At 39.5% G+C, this 25061-nt stretch overlaps 1 protein-coding gene across 1 annotated transcript in view; it reads right to left on the bottom strand.

Moving 5' to 3' along the window:
* The window catches only part of Sorcs3 (sortilin related VPS10 domain containing receptor 3), a 557764-nt gene that overhangs the window by 15597 nt on the left and 517106 nt on the right, over positions 1-25061 (bottom strand). Inside the window, exons 17-22 of the mRNA XM_048338300.1 lie at positions 23238-23351; positions 19629-19800; positions 17206-17392; positions 11384-11517; positions 4193-4316; positions 2791-2903 (exon numbers count right to left, since the gene is read on the bottom strand). Coding sequence (XP_048194257.1) covers positions 2791-2903; positions 4193-4316; positions 11384-11517; positions 17206-17392; positions 19629-19800; positions 23238-23351 — 844 coding nt within the window. The remainder of the gene's footprint in view (positions 1-2790; positions 2904-4192; positions 4317-11383; positions 11518-17205; positions 17393-19628; positions 19801-23237; positions 23352-25061) is intronic.

Genomic DNA, 25061 nt, shown 5'->3' on the forward strand with positions numbered 1-25061 from the left:
TCCCAGCCACCTCAGTGTCCTACTGGAAAGGAGGGTGGCTGGAAATCTTTGTGAACAGTGTGTGGCAAAGGGAGACTTTATCCTTACCTGACAGTGGCAGCAAGACTCAGAAGAGAATAAGAAATTCAATGCAGAAAAATCACCCAATGAGATGAAGGGAAATGAGCCCACCAATGTCTGGCCTTTGTTTCAGGGAAAAATAATCCAGGGCATGTCAGTCAGAGACCTTCAGTGGACCTTGGAACTAGGCATCAGAGTTTACTTAATGCTGTCCAAAGGAACAAAGCAAGTGATTTGCCTTCCTGAGATTTAAAGGCTGGGCATGGACTGACATGGCTGGTTGTTAGTATTTAGTAACAGTTTATCATAATCAGCTCCAAAGTTAGTGTGCTTTAATAATTCCAGCATGCAAAATACATCTGGGATGTTATGTTCAACATTATGGTGCAGCCTGGCTATTTGGCTCCTTCCCTTACAATTCTTATATTTGAAACTTCACCACCAATATGATTGTTTTCAGGAGGTGAAGGCTTTGCAAGATGATCAGGTCATAAGGGTGGAGCTCTCAGAATTGGGATTAAAGCCCTTATTTAAGAGGCCCCAGAGAACTGCTTTGCCCTCCTTCTACCATGTGAACACACAATGAGAAAGGCTCACCTATGAATCAGAAAACAGGCTATGATCAGATATCAAATCTGCCACTGCCTTGATCTTGGACTTTCTATTCCGAAAAACTGTGAGAAATAAATATATGTTGTTTATAAGCCACCTAGCCTACGACCTCTTGTTATGGCAGCCAGAATGGACTGAGTGTGTGCACAGCAATCTCATTTTCATTTTGTTCCGGGAACCATCAGGAACAATCTTTTTATCAAAAGATTTGAAGTTCCTGGTATTGACAACTCCCACAAGAGTTTTCATTTATTTATTCTGCTTCCTTACTGTCACTTCCCTCTCCAGGTCTTTCTCTTCTGCCTTGGGATATATCAGCAGTCCTGACTTCCCTGCCCTGAAGAGGAAGCCTTATGACCTCCATAGCCCCAACTCTCAAGTCCAGCTTGAACTTCCATTGGGCCTTCAGATACATATTTACAATGTCCCAGACATCTTTACCTAATTATCTCTCCTATGCTCCAAGCCTAAATAATAGACAGAGCCATTGCTGTGTGTTAAGCATATTTCTCCTGCATAGTCTCCACCTTGGTTAATAGCAAAGCCATCAGAAAGCTTCTCTCTGCCTCTCACACACATTGTATTAATTAGTCAGCATCTCTGTTGTTCAACAACTTGTTGTCTTTTGATTCTTTTCTTTTAGGATCTTATTACCCCTTGCCGCTTTTAATTGGATGGATACCCTTTGTGGTGCTCTTTTAATTGGATACCTTTTGTGAAGTGTCCCCCACCCTTGGAACTCCTTATCCCAATAGCCTTTAGCATTGTCCCTAGAATAGATATCTGGAATATAAGCCTACTGACAGCATTTTCCCACTACAACCAAACAAAGCACTGTATACTCACTGCCTATCGTAGAGACTCAGACCCTTTACAATCTGACCTAAATTTTTAGCCACACTCTTCCTTATACTGGCTGCACAAAACTCCATGCCATTTCCCAAACATGTTGTATTCTGATAGTAGTTCCAGGCTACTTAAAAAGATAGTACAACTCAGTGTTAACTGAAATACACCCTTGAAAAGCACAAGTCAAATATCCCCTCCTAAACCATCCCAATAGTTCAACAAGAATGAACTTATTTTCCAATCTGTACCAAGCCTGTGTTTCCCTAGACAGGGTGAAATATACTTCTCTCCATGCTCCTTGGAGATGCTGCCGATGCCTCCATCATACAACTAATTGCACTTTAGACTTGTTTCTACGTTTGAGTTGACCATGTTTTATTCATTATTATATTATACTGCATAGCTCCTACAGCTGTTAACAAAAGTCTTTTACATTCTCTAAGGCGCATTTGACCTTGGGTTAAATACGTAGATTTCTTCCCTTTTTGGAAGTCTCTGTTTCCCAACCTAAAGCTTTCTGAGTGCTGTCTGTGGCCAATGATGATCTGCTGCATCTAAGAAGACACTATTTGCTAAGAAGACACTATTCTTGGCCAAAGAGCTAGGTGCATGATAGTAGTATAAACTCAAGGAACGATCCACTCATTACTCTATTGGAGTAGTCAAGCCTTCATCTCAAATATTTGAGATTAACAGTAGGATGATTTCTCCATCTTCAAACCTGGATTGGATAGACTCTTTTACCCCATCCTTTCCTCTCCTCTTTGTTTCTCTCCTTTCTTCCCCACTCTCTCCATTTTCCCTTCTTTTTTCTTTTTTGCCAGTCTGAGGCTTGAACTCAGAGCCTGGGTGCTGTCCCTGAGCCTCTTTTTGCTCAAGACTAGTATTCTACCATTTAAGCTACAGTATCACTTCTGGCTTTTTTCTAAGTGGTTTACTGCAGTTAAGAGTCCCAGGGACTTTTCTGCCCACTCTGGCTTTGAACCCTGATACTCAGATCTCAGCCTCCTGAGTAGCTAGGATTATAGGTGTGACACAGGCACCCAGCCTTCTCTCTCCCTCCCTCCCTCCCTCCCTCCCTCCCTCCCTCCCTCCCTCCCTCACTCCCTCCCTCCCTCCTTCCATCTCTCTCTCTCTCTCTCCTTCCACAGAACTAACCCTTATCTACCTGCAGTGATATTTTAATCCATGAAAATGTGTTCTTATCCACACTATATAGCTCATTTTCCTTTGCTCACAAAGACTTAAACAATGATAAAGTCAACTTACTTTAACCAGAGCTCGCTTGATGACATTGCCAATGTCTTGCCTCCATTCAGGAATGTCAGGATTGTGGTAATCCAGATTGGGAGAGAAGGATAAGAGCTGAGACTGGAAGTATTCTGCAGGGAGACAGAATGTGGGAGTGAGGCCACCAGAGTGAGGTGAGATGGAGTGTGAGGCCTATCACCAAGCCTTACAAGTCTTACAAGGCTGCAGGTACAATTCCTTACTTTCAGCCTACTTTGTAAATTCTGAAAGAAGGTGGAATGTGCTGATTGGAAGTTTATATGTTCCTTCACGTGTCCTTAGTTATTATACATATATATATTAAATATATTATACATATATATATATTTGGATCTTAAGCCTTTCTTCCTGTAGAAAACATTCTATCTGGAAAGAAACAAAACCAGGAAACTCCAAGGCACATATGTGCCGGAGCACCCTGCAGAGCCACTTCAAAGCTCTCACAGTTTGGGAATAGTTGAGTTGAAGGTTTTTCCACTTCTTTCTTAAGTTCCTTTGTTGTTTTAAAAAACAGCCTCCGTGGACTAGGAAGTAGGTTCTAACTTGGTTATTAGGTTGATTATAGGAGCTCCACTGCTAACCTGGTTGGGGAAGGTACAGGTTTATGTACTTGTTGGTAACGCATGAAGCAAACAGAATTTGGACAATTTTCAGAATCAAATTTACATATCAATAAAACTGTTTACCTAAAAATAAAATACCAGCTGACCAATAAAGAATTGAGCGCCAAGTTGGCAGAAAGGTAGAAAGGTTTCTGGGTGAAACAGAAGAAATATCTGTTGGGCCAAAGCATCTGCATCAGAACAACTTTGTCGAGAAACCACAGCGATTGTGTCTATGTCTAGAAACCTGGGGCAGGCATTGTGGCCTGGCAGAAGAAGAATCATTAATTTTATTTAAAATAAATTTAGTAAGGAAGACTGGTTTCTCTGCAGAATAGGAACTCTGTTATCACTTCCTCCTGCTTTTCTCTCAGGTTTTAGCCTTCAAAGGCAGGGACTATGACTCCTCCCATTTTGTTTCCATCTCCCAGAGTCAAGGCTGAACTCACATTACAGAAGCATCAGCAGGATGCTGGATCTAGCAGCCATGAAGCTATCTAGCCTTATCCCATCAACACATACTACCTATCTCAAAACTGTGAATTGTAACTGACTGTGATGCAAGCACACCACAGGGCAGAGAATGTAACTCTACGGTCAATTCCTTTTATTATATGAATCCTCTATCCAGGAGCAAGGCAGGAGGTATATTTGAATGCCAAGTGGACCTCTATTATTTTTTCACAGTCCAGTTGCCACTAGGGTGAGTGGTGGGAGCCGAATGGGCAGGGCTAGGGTGAGGCAAGGGACAACAACAATGGACAATTTTCAGGGCTTACCATGAACTGCGATATCTTTTGTGTCCTGGATAAGGGCATTCCCAGCCGCCACCTGCACAGTGATGGTGTTGGTTCCCTCTGTGAGGAAGGTGAAGGAGATACTGCTGTCCAAGGTGATAAGTGGCTGCAAGAAAGACAACAGCAACACCCATTTAGTCCTCAGTGGGTATCCCAGCTCCTTCCACTCCTGCTCATCTCAACAGGTTGTCACTCTGCATAGTTTAGACCCCAAGGGATCCCACCCCAAAAGGAAAAATAAAACACAGAAACTTCTTAAAGCTTACTAAGCAAACACAACCATTTCTCCAGAAGGTATAAAAAGTCTTAGAGTCACAGTCTTCTGTATCACTGTTTTAGGTTGTTTTCTTTCATATAATGGAGTGTGTGTGTGTGTGTGAGAGAGAGAGAGGGGGGGGAGGAAGATAGAGTTGAATTCATTGTCATTATGACTTTATTATATTAGATATATTTTCTATCACAAAGCATTTTTACCATTTTTATTAGGCTAGGAAATATACAAATATACCTATCTATGGTCATGTTATAAGTCTTTTCCTTTTTACTTCCCACCTGATTTACCATAACAAATTGGGATTTGTCATGGACACAGGAACATAATTATTGAAGTTTTCCTCAGGAACTGGGATCTTGGTCAAAGACAGTGATTATTGGAAAGAAGAGAGAAGTCAGACCTTGCGTTTGAAGGGCCATTATTTAGAGTCCTCTTAAAGTCCAGAGCCTTTAAATTTCCCTAATGTTTGGGAGGTAAGAAATAATTCTAGGACACTGAACTAAAGAAAGGTAAGAAGTTGAGAGAATCAGAGCACAGAGAGGAATTATGTAACTGGGGGGAGGAACATAGAGCTGTTCTTTAGGGGAATCTGTGTTAGGCCTCACACAGCACACCTATGCGTGCAGACACAGAGGTTCAGAGATCCAACTTAGAGGAAGCTTTCCCTCTGTAACACTGAAATGTCTTTCTAGCTCACAATTTGGGGCTGGGCCTCTGAAATGATCATTCAATTGCGTTTATGACCAGGCTGATGATTGGAGTTGGGCAACTTAAGAGATATGCCCTAAGTTTGGGACACCTGGTTCTTCTCACTGTTTCCTTCAAGTAAGAGCAAACTGCAGAGTGCCCACATGCGTCTCCATTCTTATGACTCAGTGAGAGTACACAAAACTTATGCTCCTCTGACTTAAAGAAGGGATGCGAATGAGTCTGGCCCCCACACCATAATGATGTGATGACAGTTTAGAGTCCTATTTTGAAAAGTGTGTTCAAGGTAGTGTCAGCCAAGACCATGAAATGAGAGAATCACATAAATACAGAGGCGTGTGCCATTTCTCATGTGACAAGAACAACGGCCACAGACTCCTTCTCTGTTACTATTTTAATGAATGACCTTCAGCTGCCTCTGTCCTAATTCTGGGCTTTCTTCTTCTTCTAAATGAAAGTCTCAGGTTAGAAAATCTGTGAGGACTCACTGATTGAAGGGGTTAGCAAATGGATTTAGGCATTATTTCCAGGTTCCTATAGGTCAACATATTAAGTATTATGTGTCTGAAGACTTTCAGATGCTTCATTAATTTTGTTACGCTCTTTCAAATTAAAATACCTAAAACCATCTAACAGAATGGCTAAGAATGTTTTTTAATGAGAATCCCAAACTATTTTGAAGATGCTGAGAAAATCACAACTGTCACACAATGTGAGTGGGAATGAAAAATACTACCAACATTTAAGAACAAAAAATGTAGTTTGCCCAAAGTCTTTTCCAAAGTAGTTACAGCATTGTGTAGTTTATGATTTAGCCATTGCTGTCCTAGGAATTTAATTAAGAGAAAACGCATGCTCATGAATAATAAAAGAAATATTCAATTGGGTACCAGTGACTCATGCCTGTAAGCCTAGCTACCCCACAGGCTGAGATCTTAGAATCATGGTTTGAAGCCATCCTGGTCAGGAAAGCCTGTGAAAGTCTTATCTCTAATTAACCACTGAAAAGCCAGGAGTAGAGCTGTGGTTCAAGTTGGAGAGCACTAATCTTGAGCAAAAAAACTTAGGGACAGGCCTCTGAGTTCAAGCCTAAGGGACAGACAGACACAGACACACACATAGACACACACACACACACACACACACACACAAACACACAGAGAGAAACATTTGGATGTTCAGAGAAAGCTGTAAACAACAAAGGAATGTATCAATAGGAAAATAAACAGTATTATCTTCATATAATAAATAGAAAAGAACAAATACTAACAGATACCTTGACATATATAGCATATTTATTGTATGCATGATATGTATCACATGTATGTGTATGAGAGATACATACATATGCATATGCATGATATATAGATATAGATATAGATATATGAACCTTCAAACAATGAGTGGTAAAATAAAAAATTATAGTGTATGATTCCACTTTTATGATGTTCTAGAGAATCAAATCTAATATATGATTAGATTTAAAAAGCAGTAGACCAGTCCGAAGTGGAAACTCATTGAAAAAGAACAGTAAGTGGAAACATTCTAGCATGATAGTAATAAGACAAATCTTGATAGAAGTTTACTATATGTAGGTGAATGCCTCTGTCCAACTCATTAACTGTACACTGCAGATTTATGCCTTCCATGACAGACACATTTTATATCCCCACAGACAAACAGTGTTAAGACTGTATGAACAATGATTAGATTCGCATGTTGAATCCTTTAGCACAAAGCATATAGGTTTCTTAACTATACTCTGAATTAAATCAAAACAAACAGAAAATAAATTGATGGATGGATGGATAGAAATAGGATACACCCAACATAGTCAATTAATTTCCATTGAAAACATATTCTTCACATTTTAACATATATCTGAAAATTTTCATAATAAAATGCTAGAAGAAAATTTTATAAAATGCATGTACAATGTGCTTTTCTTCTTTATGACTGCTTGAGTGAGTCCGTCTGGTACAGCATTGCCCTTCTTCTCTAGTTTGCTACCTTTACTTTCTCTCATCCTGTCCTACCTTTCACCGTCAGATCTTTGCCTATCTTACTAGTTTTCTTTTTGGGAAACCATTATTACTTCCTTGTCCTTTCCCTCAGATCTTAATCTGACATGTAGTCATCTCTTTTTTTCAGGATAGTCATTGTAAATCAACCCTCAGGTGGTTGTCCCGTGCCAGCCCCTGCAGCTCTCCTGAGATGTATAAATTTCCAGTCCCAGCAGATCTTCTCTGGCTGCTTCCCTAGGAGTTTAGGTCCAAGTGAGGGTGAAGTGTTGTAGGACAAGGAAAATGTCATCTGAGATGGGCGAGTGTATACTGTTCTGCCAGCCAGTCAGGGCACAGAGCCACAGCAAACAAATCTCACCAAATGAAAATGGTGGGTCTCTGGGTGACGAACCACAGACATCTATGATCGGGAAATGGCAGAAGCTAATTTTGTCTTCCAAATTGCTTTTATTTACCATCAGCAGTTATGGCATCATGGCTGATTTCACCTTCCTTGCAAAGCTGGCACTCAACAGAATCCTTGAGTTCTTCATTGGCTGCTGCTATCTGGTACCCAGTGCTAAATTAAATCAAGTATTTTAAGGTTCATTTACTCAAATCTATTAGGCAAGCAGACACATTTATTAAGCCAGACCTCTGTTAATCCCAGCAAATTGGCCATTCAGAGCCCCACAAATTGAGCCCACAGCCAATTGACTGTTCTGCTTTATCCCAGCTGCAGCCCTTGGAATAATATCTTGTGCCCTGCTTAGGTGGTGGGTTACTTCCCTTCCCATGGAGAAGCCTGCATGTGAGAAAGGTCAGATATTTCCCAACTGAGCACAGCAAGAAACCAGCAAAGCTCTGAGGAGCTACTTTGTTATGAGACTTCCACTTGATGAAGGGAACAGGGAGCTGCAGGGGACTCTTTTCATACAGACCATACCAGTTTTCCACATAGGGTAAGTCACAAGCATGCTGCATATTGTACAATCTCCACAGTGTAGTGAAAGGTTCGTAAATTGGACGACTCTACCATGATGATGCTTGCCTAACTCGAGACCTTCAATTGATCATACAATAATGCGCTGTAAGTGCTTACCATGTGAAGTAGAAAAGGCAGAACATACATAATTGTGGATGTATCATTAGAAAAGGCAGAATATATATAATTGTGGATGTATCATACTTAGAACCCTGTCAGAATCACTTACCCACTCACAAAAACAAGAAAAAAATAACATTCATAGCTGAGTTATGATTGTGGCATTAATGTGAAAATTGATAGGTGAGAAATCTTTTATCTCAAACATACACACACTAAAATATATGCAAAACCTCTTTAAAATATTGAATTTCCTAAAATATCACTGTCCATAAGCCTAATTCTATCTCTTAACCTATTACCCTAACTCTGATTTAGAAGCTTAATTCTGATTTTTTTAAATTTAATATATATTTATTACTGGGCTCTGGACTCACGGCCTAGCACTAGGCAAGTGCCCTACCAGTGGAGCTATGTCCTTTGTTCTTTTTGCTTTGTTAGAAAAATAACTAAAAGGTCCTGATTCCTTTCTCCAGAGCCAGCCTCAGTCTGATCTTGTAACATCTTAGTGCATCCAGGATTCAAACTCTGAAAATTGACAACAAAATCAACAGTATACCCTTAACCTCTCATCTTTCATTTCCTTCATCCGCCTTCTGTCGAAATGAGTCCTCTACTTTGCTGGATCAGTCCACACAGAACACAACCACTGCCAAAGCTTCAGATCTCTTTCTCTCCTCTCAGCCTCAAGGTTACTGTTCCTTCAGTGCCAGCTCAAGACCAACTTCAAACATGACTCACTCTGTAACCTACAAAGCCTACACCCATTACTTCTTAGGCTGTTTGACATGGCTAGCATTCATTCATTCCTACTGCCTTCCTTTCTTGTGTCTTTATTAGATGGTAACTTCATGTTATCAAATAGATGATGTTTCTTGAAGGCAACAAATGGAATCAACACTGCTTTGTATTCCCCACAACATCAAGCACAAAATACGACTCCTGAAAATGATCCACGGTGGGTCTGATGCCATTTCACACACCCCACTAAGAAGTGTGTAGATATGAAAGCCAACAGCTGGATTAAGAATGCTTTCTCTTTTCTATTTCGTTGTGTTTCATACTTGCTCAGTGGTTATTGTGTGTGTGTTCACCTTTCCTTCTCACCTGGAAGAGAGGGATAATGTTCTTCTATGTTAATAGCATCAAGATAAGAGCTGGTTTTAAACTGTGTGTGAAGGGATCAGTTCTCTCCTTTAAAGCAACAAACTTAAAGGTTGATTTACTGTAACTACCTGCGTGAGTCAATCAATCTCTCTGTCTCCCATCCAGATACACAGTTGCGTGCACCCCTCCCCCCCAACAATGCCCTCCAAGGTTATTAAAACAAATGCATTCCCTTTAAAATGAGGTAATTTCTCTTTGGCCAGTGTTGTTCTGATGATTAAATAAAATAATGTCTACTAAGTGGCTAGTACAAAGCTAATTCTAAAAATAAACCCTCAAACCTTTTACAGAGCAGTGTGTTAGTGAACGGGAACCAATAAGTCTCACATCACAGCGTTCACGAAGAACCCACAGATACTCATTTTGTTTTTGCCACTCAATGATGATGCTTATTGGATCAAGTGTTGTACCCTATGGCCACTTTGATGTGTTCCAAGCATAGCGTTAATAAGCTGCACTACTGAAAATGTATCCCTTTCCAAACAGAACAAGCAATTATTTTAGACAGGAATGTAATCTGTAGAACAATGTTACATTTGTCACCTAAATGTTCACTGCATTAGTGCAAATGGTTAGCACAACAGTCCAATATTCCCAAATGCTTAGATATCTTCTAAGTGACTTATAACATCTTAACACAGTCCTCATAGCAATAATCAATTATAGTTACTACCACTGTTCCTCAGAGAGTATAATTAATAAAACTAACACTCAAAGAAATTCAATGATTTTTACTAGGCATAGAGCATAGAAGAATCTGCATGAACTAGAACCTATGATTGTCTTATTCTAAAAATCCACTTTGTAACTCACTAGGTATCAGCAGCTCATGCCTATAATCTTAACTATTCAGGAGGCTGAGATCTGAAGATCCTGGTTGGAAGCCAACCCTGGCAGGAAAGTCCATGAGTCTCTTTTCTCCAACTAACCACCAAAAACCTGAAGGCAGAGCCGTGGCTCAAGTGGTAAAATGCTGGCCTTGAGCAGAAAATTTCAGGGAATTCAGCACTCAGGCCCTGAATTCAAGTCCTGGGAGAGGCACCAGAAAAAGAATCCACTTCATTCTCTCTTATACATCATTGCTCTCTCTTGATTCTTTGAGAACAAAATCTATCAGGTAAGAGCTATTGAATCTATGTGTTTGTGTAGCATTTGATGCTCAATATTGTAGACATGAACTTCTTAGGCAGAAAAATATATCTAGTTGTTAATTTTTTTTAGAAGGAAAGGGAAGGGAAGGGAAGAAAAAAGAAGGGACAAAGCAAGGAAATAAAGAACATTAATTTAATTGAGGAATTCTGCTCCTATTATAGAATTACTGTCACTCTTGAAATAGCATTTCTCTCACCATGTCTTGGGGGGCAGGGACTACCTACAAAATCCAATGTTCAATCCATTCAGTTTTTTATTTTGAGAGAGAGCAAGCTCAGTGCCTTGCCTACAAACTCTAGGTTTTATAGAGCACAAGGTAGCTGTTGGTTAGGATTCTTTAAGTGTGTTATAGCATTTAATTTCTACAACCTACATTTAGATGTTTAGTTCACAGTTGGCTATCCAGATCCCTGAATCTCAAGATGCCAAATAACTTCCTTGCTATTACAGTGTCTAGAAAATGGGAAAGCCAGGATCAAAACAAAGGGGATCAAAACAAAAATTTTAGAAGTGTGCATGAGAAGAATAAAAGGAGGGATGATTATAGAGTGTCTCACAGTACTTTTTCCTTCCTCAGCATTACTCAAATGTCCCCTATTGTAGTAAAGGACTCAGTAAGGAAGGGAATCTTTTCTTCAGCTCTGTGGATTCTTAATGTCATTAAGCATGACTGCATTCCCAGTGCCCCTGACACTGAATCAGAAGCTGTGGCACTGAAGGTCTTAGTGTAGCTCAGAGATGATAGTGATAAGAAAAGGCCAAACCTTTGTGCTGTTGCCGAACCACCAGAAGTATGTAAGAGTTCCCAGCTGACTAGGCCACACCACTGCACTGATATTGACTTCCTTATTTCTTATGGCAACAAATGGAACTCGGAGATGAACATGCTCCACGGGACCTAAAGGAATAGGGAAAAACAAACAAACCCAAAGTCAGTGCATATATTCTCAAAACAAGCTAGCAAACTTTATCTCACTCTAGGTTTTTCACCTTAATCCCGATGATCATCCTGGAAATAAATTAATGACCACAATGATCACAATGATCACAAACTCAAATAGGCTAGGCAGTGTGTCCTAGAAAGAAAGGTCCGCTCTACAGGAGGGAATTCAAACAGTGATATCCAAGCTTAATTTACATATGAGAAACCAGGCTACCAAGTATGTTTATTGTTTATTACAATCCAAGGACAAAACTAAATGCTTAGTCAAGAATAAGAGGAGAAACAACAGCCTGTTTTCTATTTGATGATTAGGTCTGTTTGGGGATTTGGGTTCAAAGCACTATTTGAAAGGCTATCCTCCAGCTTAGGTGACTAATTGGCTTCTGTCCTCTTCTACAACTCACTGTTATACCTCCACACTTGCAGAACTCAGTAGGTATCATTCAGGTGCTAGAAAAGCCAATTTGCAAAGAGGGAAAAGACTGGCTCCAAATGCCAAGTTGCACAATAATAAAATTTCTTCCTCTCTTTCTCCCAGAAAACTGAAGCGAGCAGCATCCAGCTCTATACTAGAAAGTAAGAGATTAATCCACAAACATAACCCAGGCAATAGAAGTGAGGTTTTTTTGTTTCATTAGTTGACCAAATAGAATGAAAAGTTGGAACAAATGAAGCAGTGATAGACTCACCAGACACTATATTGAAAACAAACTATACAACTTATGGGTGGGGATGGGAGGGAAAAACTGGGAGAGAAAAAGAGGAGGGGTGACATTGTTCAAAACAAATGTACTTTTTATCTGACTTATATAACTGTGAGCCCTTATATAACTGTACATCACCTTTACAATAACAATAAAATGCATTAAAAATTTTTAAATATCACGAGCGATGTCAGTTTTGTATTTGGGAGGTAAGTGTGCTATTTTTTTCAACTCTGTGTTCCCCGCCCCCCCCCCCCCCCCGGTGATTTGGGTCAACATGGTTTACCCTGGAGAACATTATAGTAAGTAAAATAAACCAGACACAGAATGAGGAAAACCACACAATCTCATTTACATGTGGAATCTAAGGATGCTGGTCTCACAAAAGCATGAAGTAGCGTGGTGACTCCCTTAGGATGACAGGGGTGGGATGAACTAAATGTTGCTCAAAAGACATGAAATTGCAGGAGGAGAGGAAGAACAAATTTAATGGATCCATTGTGCTGTGATGGCTATGATCACTTGATTTCACTTTGTATATCATTGCAAATAGAGTTTTAACCATTTTTACTACAAAAAAATAAGCATTGGAGGCTAATACATGCTAATTTGGTCCAATAAATGGCTCCATTGTACATATATATTTCATAACACCATGTTGTACATAATAAATTTATATAATTTTTCTAAATTAGAAAAGCCTAATGAAAGAAAAATGTCGGAAATTAACTGTACAAATAAATGGGGTGGGGGGGGAGGAGGGAAAGTTAGAGAAAAATGAGGGAAGAGGTAACAAGTGGGACAAGAAATGTACCCATTACCTTATAACTATAATCCCTCTGTACATCAACTTGACAATAAATTAAATTTTTTTAAAAAAAGAATCTATGTAATCCACAGCCAGAAAATGCTTTCTACCTACAGCTCTCTGACATGACTACAGACAGATGGCACCTTAAGTCTATTTCCAGCAAATAATTTCAACCTTGTCACATTATAGACACATTTGGCTGAAGGTTTAATTATTTTAAATGTGCAAATGTGTGTTATTTCTGTATGGTGTGCTGGAAGTCAGTAAAAGAAGATAAGGTGTGAGAAAATATTGGCTACTTCCAATGCTTTGTGTTTAATAATGTACCTGGCTAATGCCTCTCCATTATTTGCATTCTGCTGATCGATGAGGAAGAATATAGCTTGTGGGAAGGGAGGTCTCTGGCTATCTCACACTCAAGGACATGAGAAGTCTGGTTTCCCACGTGGATTCTGAAGCACCTTCAGAGTTCAGAGTTCAGGCTGAAATCACACCTCCTACCCTTCCCATCCTGCTCTTCTTCTGGGTGTCTTTGGCCAGAAGCCATTGCTCTTGTTCACACTGAGATTCCCTCCAAAGGAATGACGTTCCTTTCCTAAGCACCCTGGTCTTTCCCACAGTTTAGTAATGCTGTACCATGGCCTGTGGCCCTAGAAATTCTTCTCAGCTTTCTATCACTTGGGGCCTTCATGAATCATGGAATGACACTTTAGGATGGAGGCCCAAGGCACAAAGAAGATAAGGGAAAAAAGAAGGATTTGAGGAAAGAAAAAGAGAAGGATTGTGGTATTTTGTTTTTCTTTTCTATATTTATCCAATATGGTTTTGTTAATTCCTGCTTCAGCTAAAGTACGTTCGGCTAAGAAATAATCCTAAGAAACCATGTCTGTTTTAAAGCACAAAGGCAAAGATCCTGAGCCAGATCCAGAATTCCATGAGGAAACCACAGAGTAGAGGAAAGAGAGTTGGAGAAGATTTGGGAGAGAATGCTCACCAAACCCTAAAATCCTCCCTGTCAAAGAGTGCCCACCTTGATGAAAATCTAATAATCTGTGCTAGATGGGCAGCTAACAACTGCTTTTGTTAGCTAATGGCCCAAGGTGAAGCTAAGAGCAGTTTCCACGATCATAGCTGTCCGGTAAATGCAGCCCTGATTGAATCGGAGGGAATTATGAGCATGACAAAAGTTTCAAGGAACATTTCCTCGTTTGCGCACATAACCCACTTGTTCTTTTCTGGGTGTGGTTTTTTGTTGTTGTTGTTTTGTTTTGTTTTTTGGATTTTTTTTCCACTAAGCTACATTGGAGGTCACATCTACAGACAAGGCCAAATCTTGGCAAAATCAGAAACATGAGTGGGACAAGTTCTTGTTTTTAGAGGAAAGAAATATGTAATGTCCTTTTTCTTTCTTTGTTTTCATTTTCAATTCCAGCAGAAGTGTGGAGCAGAAAGTTATCAGGGCGTACTAGTAATTATGATAACAGGCAACATTCAGCATGTACCTGGTTGGGCAAGAAGCAGCATCAGTACTTTTTGCAGAAAATTGTTCATCATAACTTAGACCTGAAATTATCTTTTGAAAAAAATTAGCATGAAGATCTGACTGAGAACTCAGTTCTGGAAGTGTTCTTGGTTAAGAGTTAACTAGCAAAAGTAAGTCATGTTGACTGTTCTTGCAAACAGTATAGCTTATTCTGAATACTTGCTTTCTGGAAGTTTGGAGTTTTGGTATATGCCAGGCAAGACAGTATCTCAGCCCTCATATACAAATGAATCTCTTTTGAGTTTCTCTGGTAGCCAGCTCTGACGCTGTCAATATGCATTGCTGTAAGAATAGACACATCCTGAGCAACACCATGGGGACAGAATTTGGGGAAGGCTGCACCTAGTTTTCACTGGGCTTTGCTCTCTGAGCATTTTTCCCCTATCTTGCTGACTTTGTATACCTTTGCTGGAATAAACCATGGCCATGAAGAAAGCTATGCACTGAATTCTGAATCCTCCCAAAAAATCATCCAACCTGGGAGGTGGTGGAAGGGAGAGGTGCCCCAAAGCATGCATATATATCCATTATCCCCACAGCCTCCTTCTAAATTTGTGCTAAGAGATGAGGTTTCAAAAGGCTATGAAAGCTGGCCAATATTAAACAATAAACAGAGACGTATAATCAGAATACAAACATAGTCCTCCTTGTTCTTGAGCCTAGTCTCATGAATATCTGCAATACTATCCCCTCCCCTAGCCCCTCCCAGGCTCTTGACTTGGTGCTTGCAGAAGAAAAAATTGTAATTGGCCCGTAAAGATAATCATCATTTTGACTACTTGTGTCTCATTCCTTGCTGAGCCTCCCCCTTTGCAAACAGAATGCAAATCCTTCAAGTGTGTGTGTATATGTATGTATATATATATATATGTTTTATGTGTGTTATATACATATATGTATATATATAATTGCTGAGTCATCAATGCCTAACAGAGTACATTGTACCTATTAAAAATTCCACTAATAATTGCTGATTAAATTAATAATGATTAGGCGTTTTTTTTTTTTTTTTTTCTGTTCAAAGAGCCCTCAGAGACCAAGTGGTACTCAGAATTAAGTCATTTAACGTTAGAGTTAGCAAACTCAGGAAAGATATAATTTATCTTAAGGTTATGTGTCCTGGCATTTTTAGAGGGATAATTGATCTTTCATATATTTTACTATCTAACCTTGTTGGTTTCAGTAATAGCAAACTAGGAAGTTTACTATCTACCTGGGAAACTCTTAGATGTGGAATATTTACAGATCTTACACTATCACTGAATTAGTGAGACATTTAGCTCCAATTAACCACCAGAAACCCAGAAGAGGGGCTGTGGCTCAAAATGGGAGAGCAGTAGCCTTGAGCAAAATAGCTCAACGACACTGCCCAGCCCCCTAGTTCAAGTTCCACCATGGATGAAAACAAAACAAATAAACAACAACAACAAAAAGAAACTCCCTATAGTTAAGCTTTCAAAACTTGTCATTTTTCACCATATGTACAGATTATGGAAAACTATTGTGAAGAATATAGTAGGTCGTTTACTCACATTTTTACTTTACTTCTGTCTGAAGTGATTAAATGGAAAATTCTAGGAATAAGCACTTCGTAAGTGTAAATTTTAAATTGCACAACACTCTCAAATGATGAGATCTCACACAATCTTTCTCTGTTCTTCCCCGGGCACAAACCATCATTTTGTCTAGTGTATCTATGGTGTAAAGGCATCCAGCCACAGTATATATCTCTAGGGTTTGGTGCTCTCTTGGTTTCCAGGCATCCACTAGATCTTGGAATATATAGTCCCAGAGATGATAATGAACTGTTGTTAAAAGAAAAATTACTGATGAAGATGAAGAAAACTAATACCAGCCACATTATCAATATTTCCTTGACCCACCATTCTGAAATGTCAATGTTCACCTTTTCTGTTTCTAGGAGTCAAATCTCACAATAGGTATTATACAAAGTTCATCTGGAAAAAAACGAAGATGTTTAAAACTTTTAGCTGTATTCATTTCTGCAAAGCAACAGCCAGTATCAACAAACTCATCTCTAGAAATAACCAAAGTAGTTTGGAAATGTCTTAGCTTTGTTTATAGCATAATGAACCTGAAATAATTTGAGGTGTATGAATTAAGTTTTTTTTACATCTTCAATTCTTCTTTAAAATGATCTAAACATTCATTTCTGTAATGCTTCTTTGTGTTCTTTTTTCCAACAGAGATAATAGTTTAGTTTGATTTGTGCAATTTTCACTTGTAATAGCTTGAAAATGAACCTACGGCCATCAATCAGATGGGTTTCCACTTAAATATTCTCAGGATTGTCCAAAACACAAAAAAGAGACTTGTACATTCCATTCTGAGTGTGTGTGTCAGAAATGTATGACACTGGAAAGGAGAGGCTTGTTATTCAAACTTACAAAATACTCATTCCCCATCAGTACCATGACACGTTGAATTACAGATTAGTGCACAACTCAGTCTTTTGGTTTGCATCACTATAATGGCTACACTGAACCTGACACTCAGCTCTGGATCCCTGAAGTCTGGCCGGAAGAAGTTGCTGGCTAGGAGGAATGGGCGAAAAGGCTACTTACACACCACATGCAGGAAGAGGACTGCGGTGTCTGAGCCGAGGTTGTTCTCCGCGTAGGCTGTCACCTGGAAGATGCCTGCACTCTTATACACGTGCTTGATGCCATCCTCAATGGGGCTGAAGTTAGCATAAGACACGGCAATCCCATCCCCAAAGTCCAGCTGGATGTTTGTCCTTTGGAGATCACCCTACAAGGGAATAGCAGATGATCTGCGACCATTCACAGGGTCCTGCTTGATTTCTATGCAATGCTTCCTTCTCAAGCAACAGCATTATCCTCCAGAGACTTGCTCTATTTCCCAGGGACAGAAACACCTGAAGGAAATCACCTCACTCCTGTCTAATACCATCAGGTCACTATGGGCAGGTACTTACAGCATGTGAGTTGGTAGGATATTAGGTAGAGTGTACCTGAACTTGGAAGTAGGAGATCAAGGGCTTCCTGATCCCCTCATGCAAAGGATTTATGCTGTGTCACAGTAAGAGCAATAACAGTAAACGTAGTATTTGCAAACTTTCATATGCAGTGCCAAAGAATCAATCTCCTAACAATGCTGTCTTGTAGGAAATATTATTGTTCTAAAATGGCAACAATGACAACAAATCAAGTAGCTTGACCAAAGTGAGACAGCTAGTAGCAGAAGGTATAAATTTTGAACCCAGTCTAGTTTCAGTACTATGGTTTCAACTAACACAATATAATTTTCATGGTCTTATTTTTAAGTATTTATCATTGCATTATAATAAGAATTATGCTACTTAAGTATCACACAGATATATATTGTCCTCTTCAGAATAACAATAAGATGATTGTTTCTATTCTACAGGTGAGTTCTATGTACTATTGGAAGTCTTATCATTGTTTTCTTTAGACTTCCTGAAACCTACCTAAAGCTTTCTTCCCTGAAGTCTCTTCTGAGTGTCCTAGACCTCAAATCTAGCTGATTCTCCGAAGGGAAAGAATCCCTTGGGTGCTGCCTACCTGGCAATGTTCTATCTCACTAATGGTTTGGTTCAAGGGCATTTGTCACACTATCCCAAGGGGACACATATTCTTAAGGGTTGATGTTGAAATTCATTTGTCCTGCCTCCCTCCCACAACATTAGGTAAACACTTTGCATAAATACAATGAGCTTGAGGGCCAAACAAATACTGTAGATATAGAAGAACATGGTATCAATTGCTCACATACCAAAAGAGATGATGGAATGAAGAGGCAAATGCATCTTGTAATTATGACCCGATCCTCTGCCCAGAGACTGTGCACTTGTCATAGTTTCACACTCCCTCTCTTCCCCCTATAGCAACCCAGAAGTGAAGGAAATACAGAAAGATGCTCCCCTGACCCTCATAGGCAATGTAAACTCCCCTTAAGTTTATAAATATAAATTAAAGTGGAAATGAACCCAAGGCGATTCAAATGGATTAGATTGTGGCTCTTCACAGCCATTCTAGAAAAGGTTTTTTTATCTATCTGGTCCTGAAAACTCCTTTGTGGAAATATGATAATGACCTTCTCTGAATCTTAAAGTCTTTTAATTCAAGTGCTGGTTGTAGAGTGAAGGTGGAAGAACCTGTCAATTCAGGGTAAGGAACCTGTCCTGTCTGGTGTAGTTTTGAATTTAAAGGCTCTGAGGGCTCATACTTGTAAGAAAATCCTCCTAGTGCTTGTCTCTCTTTCCATGATCTTAAGAGCATAGCATAATTGGCATATAAATTTAGAGGGCATTGTCAGTCAGGCAAGCTTTCCAGCTCCACCAGGTCAGCCAAGAGTACATGAGAAGCTCCTGGTTTGGAAAGAAGAGAAGTTGCTCACATAGGGAGCAAGAAGCAGCCCACAGAGCGAATTGCCCCCTGGAATGATTGAAAACTACCCGATTGCTTTGCCCAAGTTAGGAAAGATACTGAGAAAATAACCCATCAATGTAAAGGCAATTGATACATGGTTTCTTATGAAGATAAGTTTAAGGCATTTCAATCGTCTTCCCCTTTCTTCCTACTCACACTTTCAGGACCCTTTAAAAGCTCTGTGGGTTCTTTTTCTAATCAGTGAGGCGAAGGATTTGAATTAAATAAAAGAGGCTCTTCAATGCATCAGATGTAATTTGAATGTCCTTTTTCTGGCAGTTTACAGATCATGCTCCTATGGTATAAATATTTCCCAAGCAAGGCCTAAAAGGGAAGGAACCTTGAAGCACACATCCATACCTCCCATGCCGGAGGGGCAAGGGGACCCCAGCGATGGGCTGGGTCATTCTTGTTGGGATGGAGGAAGGAGGATGTGCAAAGCCCCATTTTTCCTGTCAGTCTTCTCCCCAGAAGTCTGCTTTTTTGAATTGGTGCAGTTGTCTGTGAAATGCCAAGGTCATCTTTTTCATCCCTGTCTGTGAGTTCTGACCTCAAAGGCCCAGGGAGACACTTACCTCTTCCATAAGGATGATGAAGGTCGCATTGTGCCCTTGCTCTGCCACCAGGCGTCCATCCGTGGTCACCACATGGAGGCCTCGAGGGGCTTTTCCAGGGCACAACTGAGCCTTGGCAGAGTACTTATCCCTTAGTCCATCTGTGCAGTTGTTGGACACAATCCTCCGGTACCTAAAGAGAATGAACAATTGACAGTGGGGTGGTTTGTGTTAGTGCGTGCGTGCGTGTGTGTGTGTGTGTGTGTGTGGGTGTGTGTGTGATTCGAAACAGAGTACACAAGATCAGAAGCAACAGAAAGACGCTTCTCACCATCATCCCTAAAATGTAAGTCTGGAAAAAGACAGCCATTTAAGAGGATAAACAAATGCTAAGGAGCTGCTATCCCTCCATCTCAGAAAGAGTAGCTCCTTAAACATTATTATCGATCCCACCTGGTGAGCTGCGGATCAGATCAGTGTCTAAACTAGCCAAGAAAAATCAATGTCTGACTCACACACAGGAAAGGAAGAGGATGCCCACTGCACCCGGGAAGCAGGGAAAGCAAGCTCACCTCTGTCAGGGAGAGGCCTGTTCCTTCTCCCCAAGGGCACCTCCAGCTTTTTGGGTACTAAGACGCAAAAAGAACCTCAGACTTCTAACTTTCCTTAGTCAGGAGGCCTCTTCCTGTCTTCTGTCCACCCTGGGACAACATGTTCTCCCCTAATACATGATAGCCCTTACTCTGGAGTATCTGGGCTATTATTGCAAAGCACATTGTCTCTTTCTAATATTTTGTTTCCTCTGCAACACAAATGTCAGATTAGGAACACAAGATTGAAACTCCTGTTCAATTCTGCTGGAAGCAAAACAACCCTGTAGTGGAGGAGATTGGCCTGGAAAAGCCTTCCTAACAAAGCAACACGACCTTCCATGACTAGCAATAGTATGTCACTTGCCTTGACCTGTGATCCAACGGCCTGCCTACACAGACACAACACAGTCTGTAAGACATCGCTCAAACAATATTCTGGCTGGTATGTCAGGGGCTTATGTCTTTAAACTTGGCTTGTCAGGAGGTTGAGATCTGGGGATTCCACTTCAAAGCCACTTAAGGCAGACAAATCCGAAAGACCCATCTCTAATGAACCAGCAAAGAGCTGGAAGTAAAGGTATGGCTAAAGTGCTAGAGTCCTAGCCTTTAGCAAGAGGTTGAGGCCCTGAGTTCAAGTACTAGCACACACACACACACACACACACACACACACACACACACACACACACACACCAAAAACGTAGAAAAAGTCACATAAATGCACAACCACCACTATTTTCACCATCACATCTGGACTCCCTTCTCTAAGTCAGAATAATTACTCAACACATTTATGTTGCCTTTCCTTCTGTCCTAAAAAAAGAGAAAGTTGAATTCATCTTGAGTACTATTAGTACCCTGATACTGATTTCTTCCTTACATCCCCAGTACTAAACAGCAACCCTATACCTCCCTCCAGAGATTCCAGGGAGAGTATAAGTGAATATTGTATGTAGATACTATCTCAGAGGAAATTAAAATGCATTCTTTTATAGATTTACACTAATGTTAATTGTCAAGTGAGATATTCTTGTTCAGGATGGCAGCCATTTTCCACACTGCTGAGCGCTTGAAAAGTTGTTAAAGTTGTATGCTAAAATGGTAAGCTTTTTTATATAACAGGTTAGAGGATGATGCATTATTATTAAAATTATTTTCAGCACCTTAAACCTTTAAAATATGATTATAAGATAATTTACAATTATGTGTGTATTATATTATATCTAATATATAACAGATTATATATATATACACACACATATTCCTTCTGATCAACATCAATGTAGTTAATCAAAACATTTTAGTCAGTGTGTACTTCCTTAATTTTGTTTACCTGGAGATATTTCATTTTTAACAAATGAGAGATGTTTCAGTGATGCCATATCCTAATGCAAAATTTATATCATCTACTCTCCTTGTTATCTATAGTTAGCTATCAGCTTAAGCTATTTCATGATTTATAATATAAATCAACATATAAGAATCCCAGAAGAATTTGTAGATATTTATGGTAAACCCTTTGGACAGGGGGAACAAAAGAATTTTTCTCTTTATCTCCCTGATTTGTATAGCCACCTATTGTTTAGGTGCACCTAAGTTGCTTAAAATTGGACCCAGTTGTAAATGCCACAGGATTCTATGAGATTCCTTAATGTAACTATTTTCCCATAATGTCCAAGAGGTGCTCTGGCCGGGAACTGAGTGCCTAGGTAATACCTGGGATCCATTATAACCTTCCTTAAACTTCCTCATATTGTATGCTCTGCCAGGATTTCTCCTTACGTTTAAGCAGTTTGAATTGTTTAAGTTCCTAATCAGACTCCTAACTATAACATCACAGGTTCTAGAACTGCAACCCAGGGTCCAAGACTAAGTTCTTCTAGGATGAAATAGTTGGCTAAGAGCTGGGAATATGGCTCAGTGGTAGAGTCCTTGCCTTGCATGCATCGAGCCGTGGGTTCGATTCCTCAGCACCACATAAACAGAAAAGGCCAGAAGTGGCATTGTGGCTCAAGTGGTAGAGTGCTAGCCTTGAGCAAAAAGAAGTCAGGACAGTGCTCAAGCCCTGAGTCTAAGCCCCAGGACTGGCAAAAACAAACAAACAAAATAGTTGGCTAAAATGTTTGTGGTTATCAGAATAGCTCAGACCACTGAACTCACATTTTCAACATTTTCCTTTTCCCTTTGCAGGTGCAGGATGGGTAGGGAACACCTACCAGTGTGGAGAAGCAGGCAAGGTCAAAGCAAAAGGATATTGACGCGACTGAGATGGAAGAAGGCCCATTGGAAGAATTGTGACTGGCCTGTAGAATGCCTTAGTCCTTGCTACTCATAAAGTAGTCTGGAGACCAGCAGTCCCTACATCATGAGGGAGTTCACTACAAATGTAGAATCTCAGCCTCACCTCTGATCTCTCAGGTCTGATGCTGCATTTTAACAAGATCCTCAGATGGCTGTGCAAACATGTTAGAATTTGAGAAGAGTTGCCTTTGTCCACCTTCCACTTGAAAGATCTCTACCAGGCCATGGAGACAACAAAGGGAAGACAAGATAACAAGAGTCTCCAGGAAAAAAAAAAAACACACACCTTTTTCTGAGCATCTGAGAAGCAGTTATTAAACCAAGAGAAGCACACTTCCAATTGCAAAACTACCAGGCCTGCCTCAAATAAGACTATGGCTTTTCATTTGAAGTTCTGTGCATCTGTGAATGAGAACTTCCATTTGTCTATCATTAAATAACACTGTAATTTCTGTGTACCACTTGAATTAATTCATTTCATTGGAGGCCACAAAATAAAATAGTATTCCTGTCCAGGGTTAATGGTAAAAGCCACTAAAATATGAATGATCAGAATCTTTTCTAGTACTTTCCAAACATAGTACTCATGCTGCAGCAATTCTTCAATTTCCCTCAAAAGCCAAGGGTGCAAATGAATGATCTACACATTCCATCTCCTCCTACAGCAGTGCATTCATTTCATTCTACCATAAAGAAATGGGAAAACCAGTTGAGCTCCTCCAAGTGTTTTACTTACCCTGTGCTGTTGAGGTAGCTTTGACCAAGACTGCAGTCCTTTGAGGGAGATGCTGGATTATACCAGAAAGCTGGGACACATTGGGTCTCCCCGTGTCTCTCATAGCCATAGTCACTGTCAAAAAATTAATATTGTAGAGTGGCATGTATTTAAAACACTAAAATGCCCATAGACACACACAAACATATGTATGTACTATCACTATCAATTTAGCAAGTCATAACACATTATTTTAATTGCCCCGGTGTGAACAAATACTCAGAATTTGAAAGGAGTGTAAATTTAGATTTAAAAATAAGTTGAAGTCATTTGGAGTACAGTCATGAAAGAAAAATGGTGGGTTATGAACCAGAAATTCAAGATTAGAAAAAGTATGATGCATAAAATGGCGTGGGGGTTGATGTGAGGGTGTCATAAATTTATAAACATATTTTGTTTGGGTCACAGTAGAATAAATTAAATAAATAGATGGCAACTGAGAAGATGGTTTTAAAGGTCAGGATACATTTCTAGGTTATGATTAAAGACATGTCATTCCAAAATTGACTTCATAGATTTTTATCTTCATTTTCTCTTCAAATTCACCCTCTTTCAAACAAAAGAATATACATATATTTGCATATGTGTACACAGTTGAACTATTCCTGATCAAATAGAATGAAGTCCATATTTCCCTAAAATGAATTAAAGTGTAGCTCTTTTCACTGGTTCTGTAAAATATCATCCATAACAAAAGGAGAAGATTATAATTATCTGCTTTCCTCCCATGTGCAAAGAGGAAAAGAGAAGGCCTTACTGGAGAGGAAGGCCCCTAGGCCCCTTCTGAAGGCCAGAGGGCGTTTCCCAGCTTCTTAGACTTTCATAAAGTTCCCAGGTGTGTAAATGTCAAAAGAGAAGAAGAGTAATAAAGTGAGGAAAAGGGATTATCACTCCTGTAACCAGCCTGAGGTCACTAAGGGGGCCTCTTCTTCACAGGGGATTTCATGCTTCCAAGTTCAGCATCTAAGGATTTTCTGATGGCCACAGACCAGGCAGCACAATCTGGATATTTGAATATTGATCCATTGAGCATTAAAGACACAAAATGCCATGGGTCACTACTTCCTCTGTACCCAGCCCCGCTTTATTTCTAGGTTCCCAAATTTTTAAAGCCATGATTTTGTGAAAGCCCAGTGAAAACACAGGCACATTTTATATGTGTGTGTCTAGGATAGAAATTGAAGGGAGATAGGAATGCAAATATATTTCCATGTTATTGTTATTCAATATTGCCTCTGACCTATAAAATAAGTATAACAAGCTCTGCCCTTGATTGATCTTCAGACTTTGAAGGAGATACAACATATCCCAAATGCAACTAAAGAGTGGAATAATTCATATAGTAAGGGAAGCTCAGCAACCTTGCAGTCATAGACATCAACTGATAAAGAAGTTCCTGTACACTATCTGCCATATTTTTCTCAAACATATCCATAAATGAACACTCTCAGCAAACCATTCCTTTATGTTATGCCCTGAGCTTGAAGCACTGTATCCTTTTTCTTGGATTTTATTATGATTAGGTTAATAAATAATGTATAGTATTAAATACAATATTACTCTGTATAATACGCACCATGTTAAATATAAATTATGTTGCTACATTATCTCTGCTCTTGAGGCTATTTACCTCTATGGGTCTAAATGGTGGGAGCAATTTATAATCTTATATAACATATAATCTTATATAGCATATTATATAAAGTATTAATTGTATAACTATGTATTATATGGTATATATTACATATATAATATATTAATAATATAATTGTTATATATTACATA

This window comes from Perognathus longimembris, chromosome 2 (assembly GCF_023159225.1).
Source record: "Perognathus longimembris pacificus isolate PPM17 chromosome 2, ASM2315922v1, whole genome shotgun sequence".
NCBI classification, from domain to species: domain Eukaryota; kingdom Metazoa; phylum Chordata; class Mammalia; order Rodentia; family Heteromyidae; genus Perognathus; species Perognathus longimembris.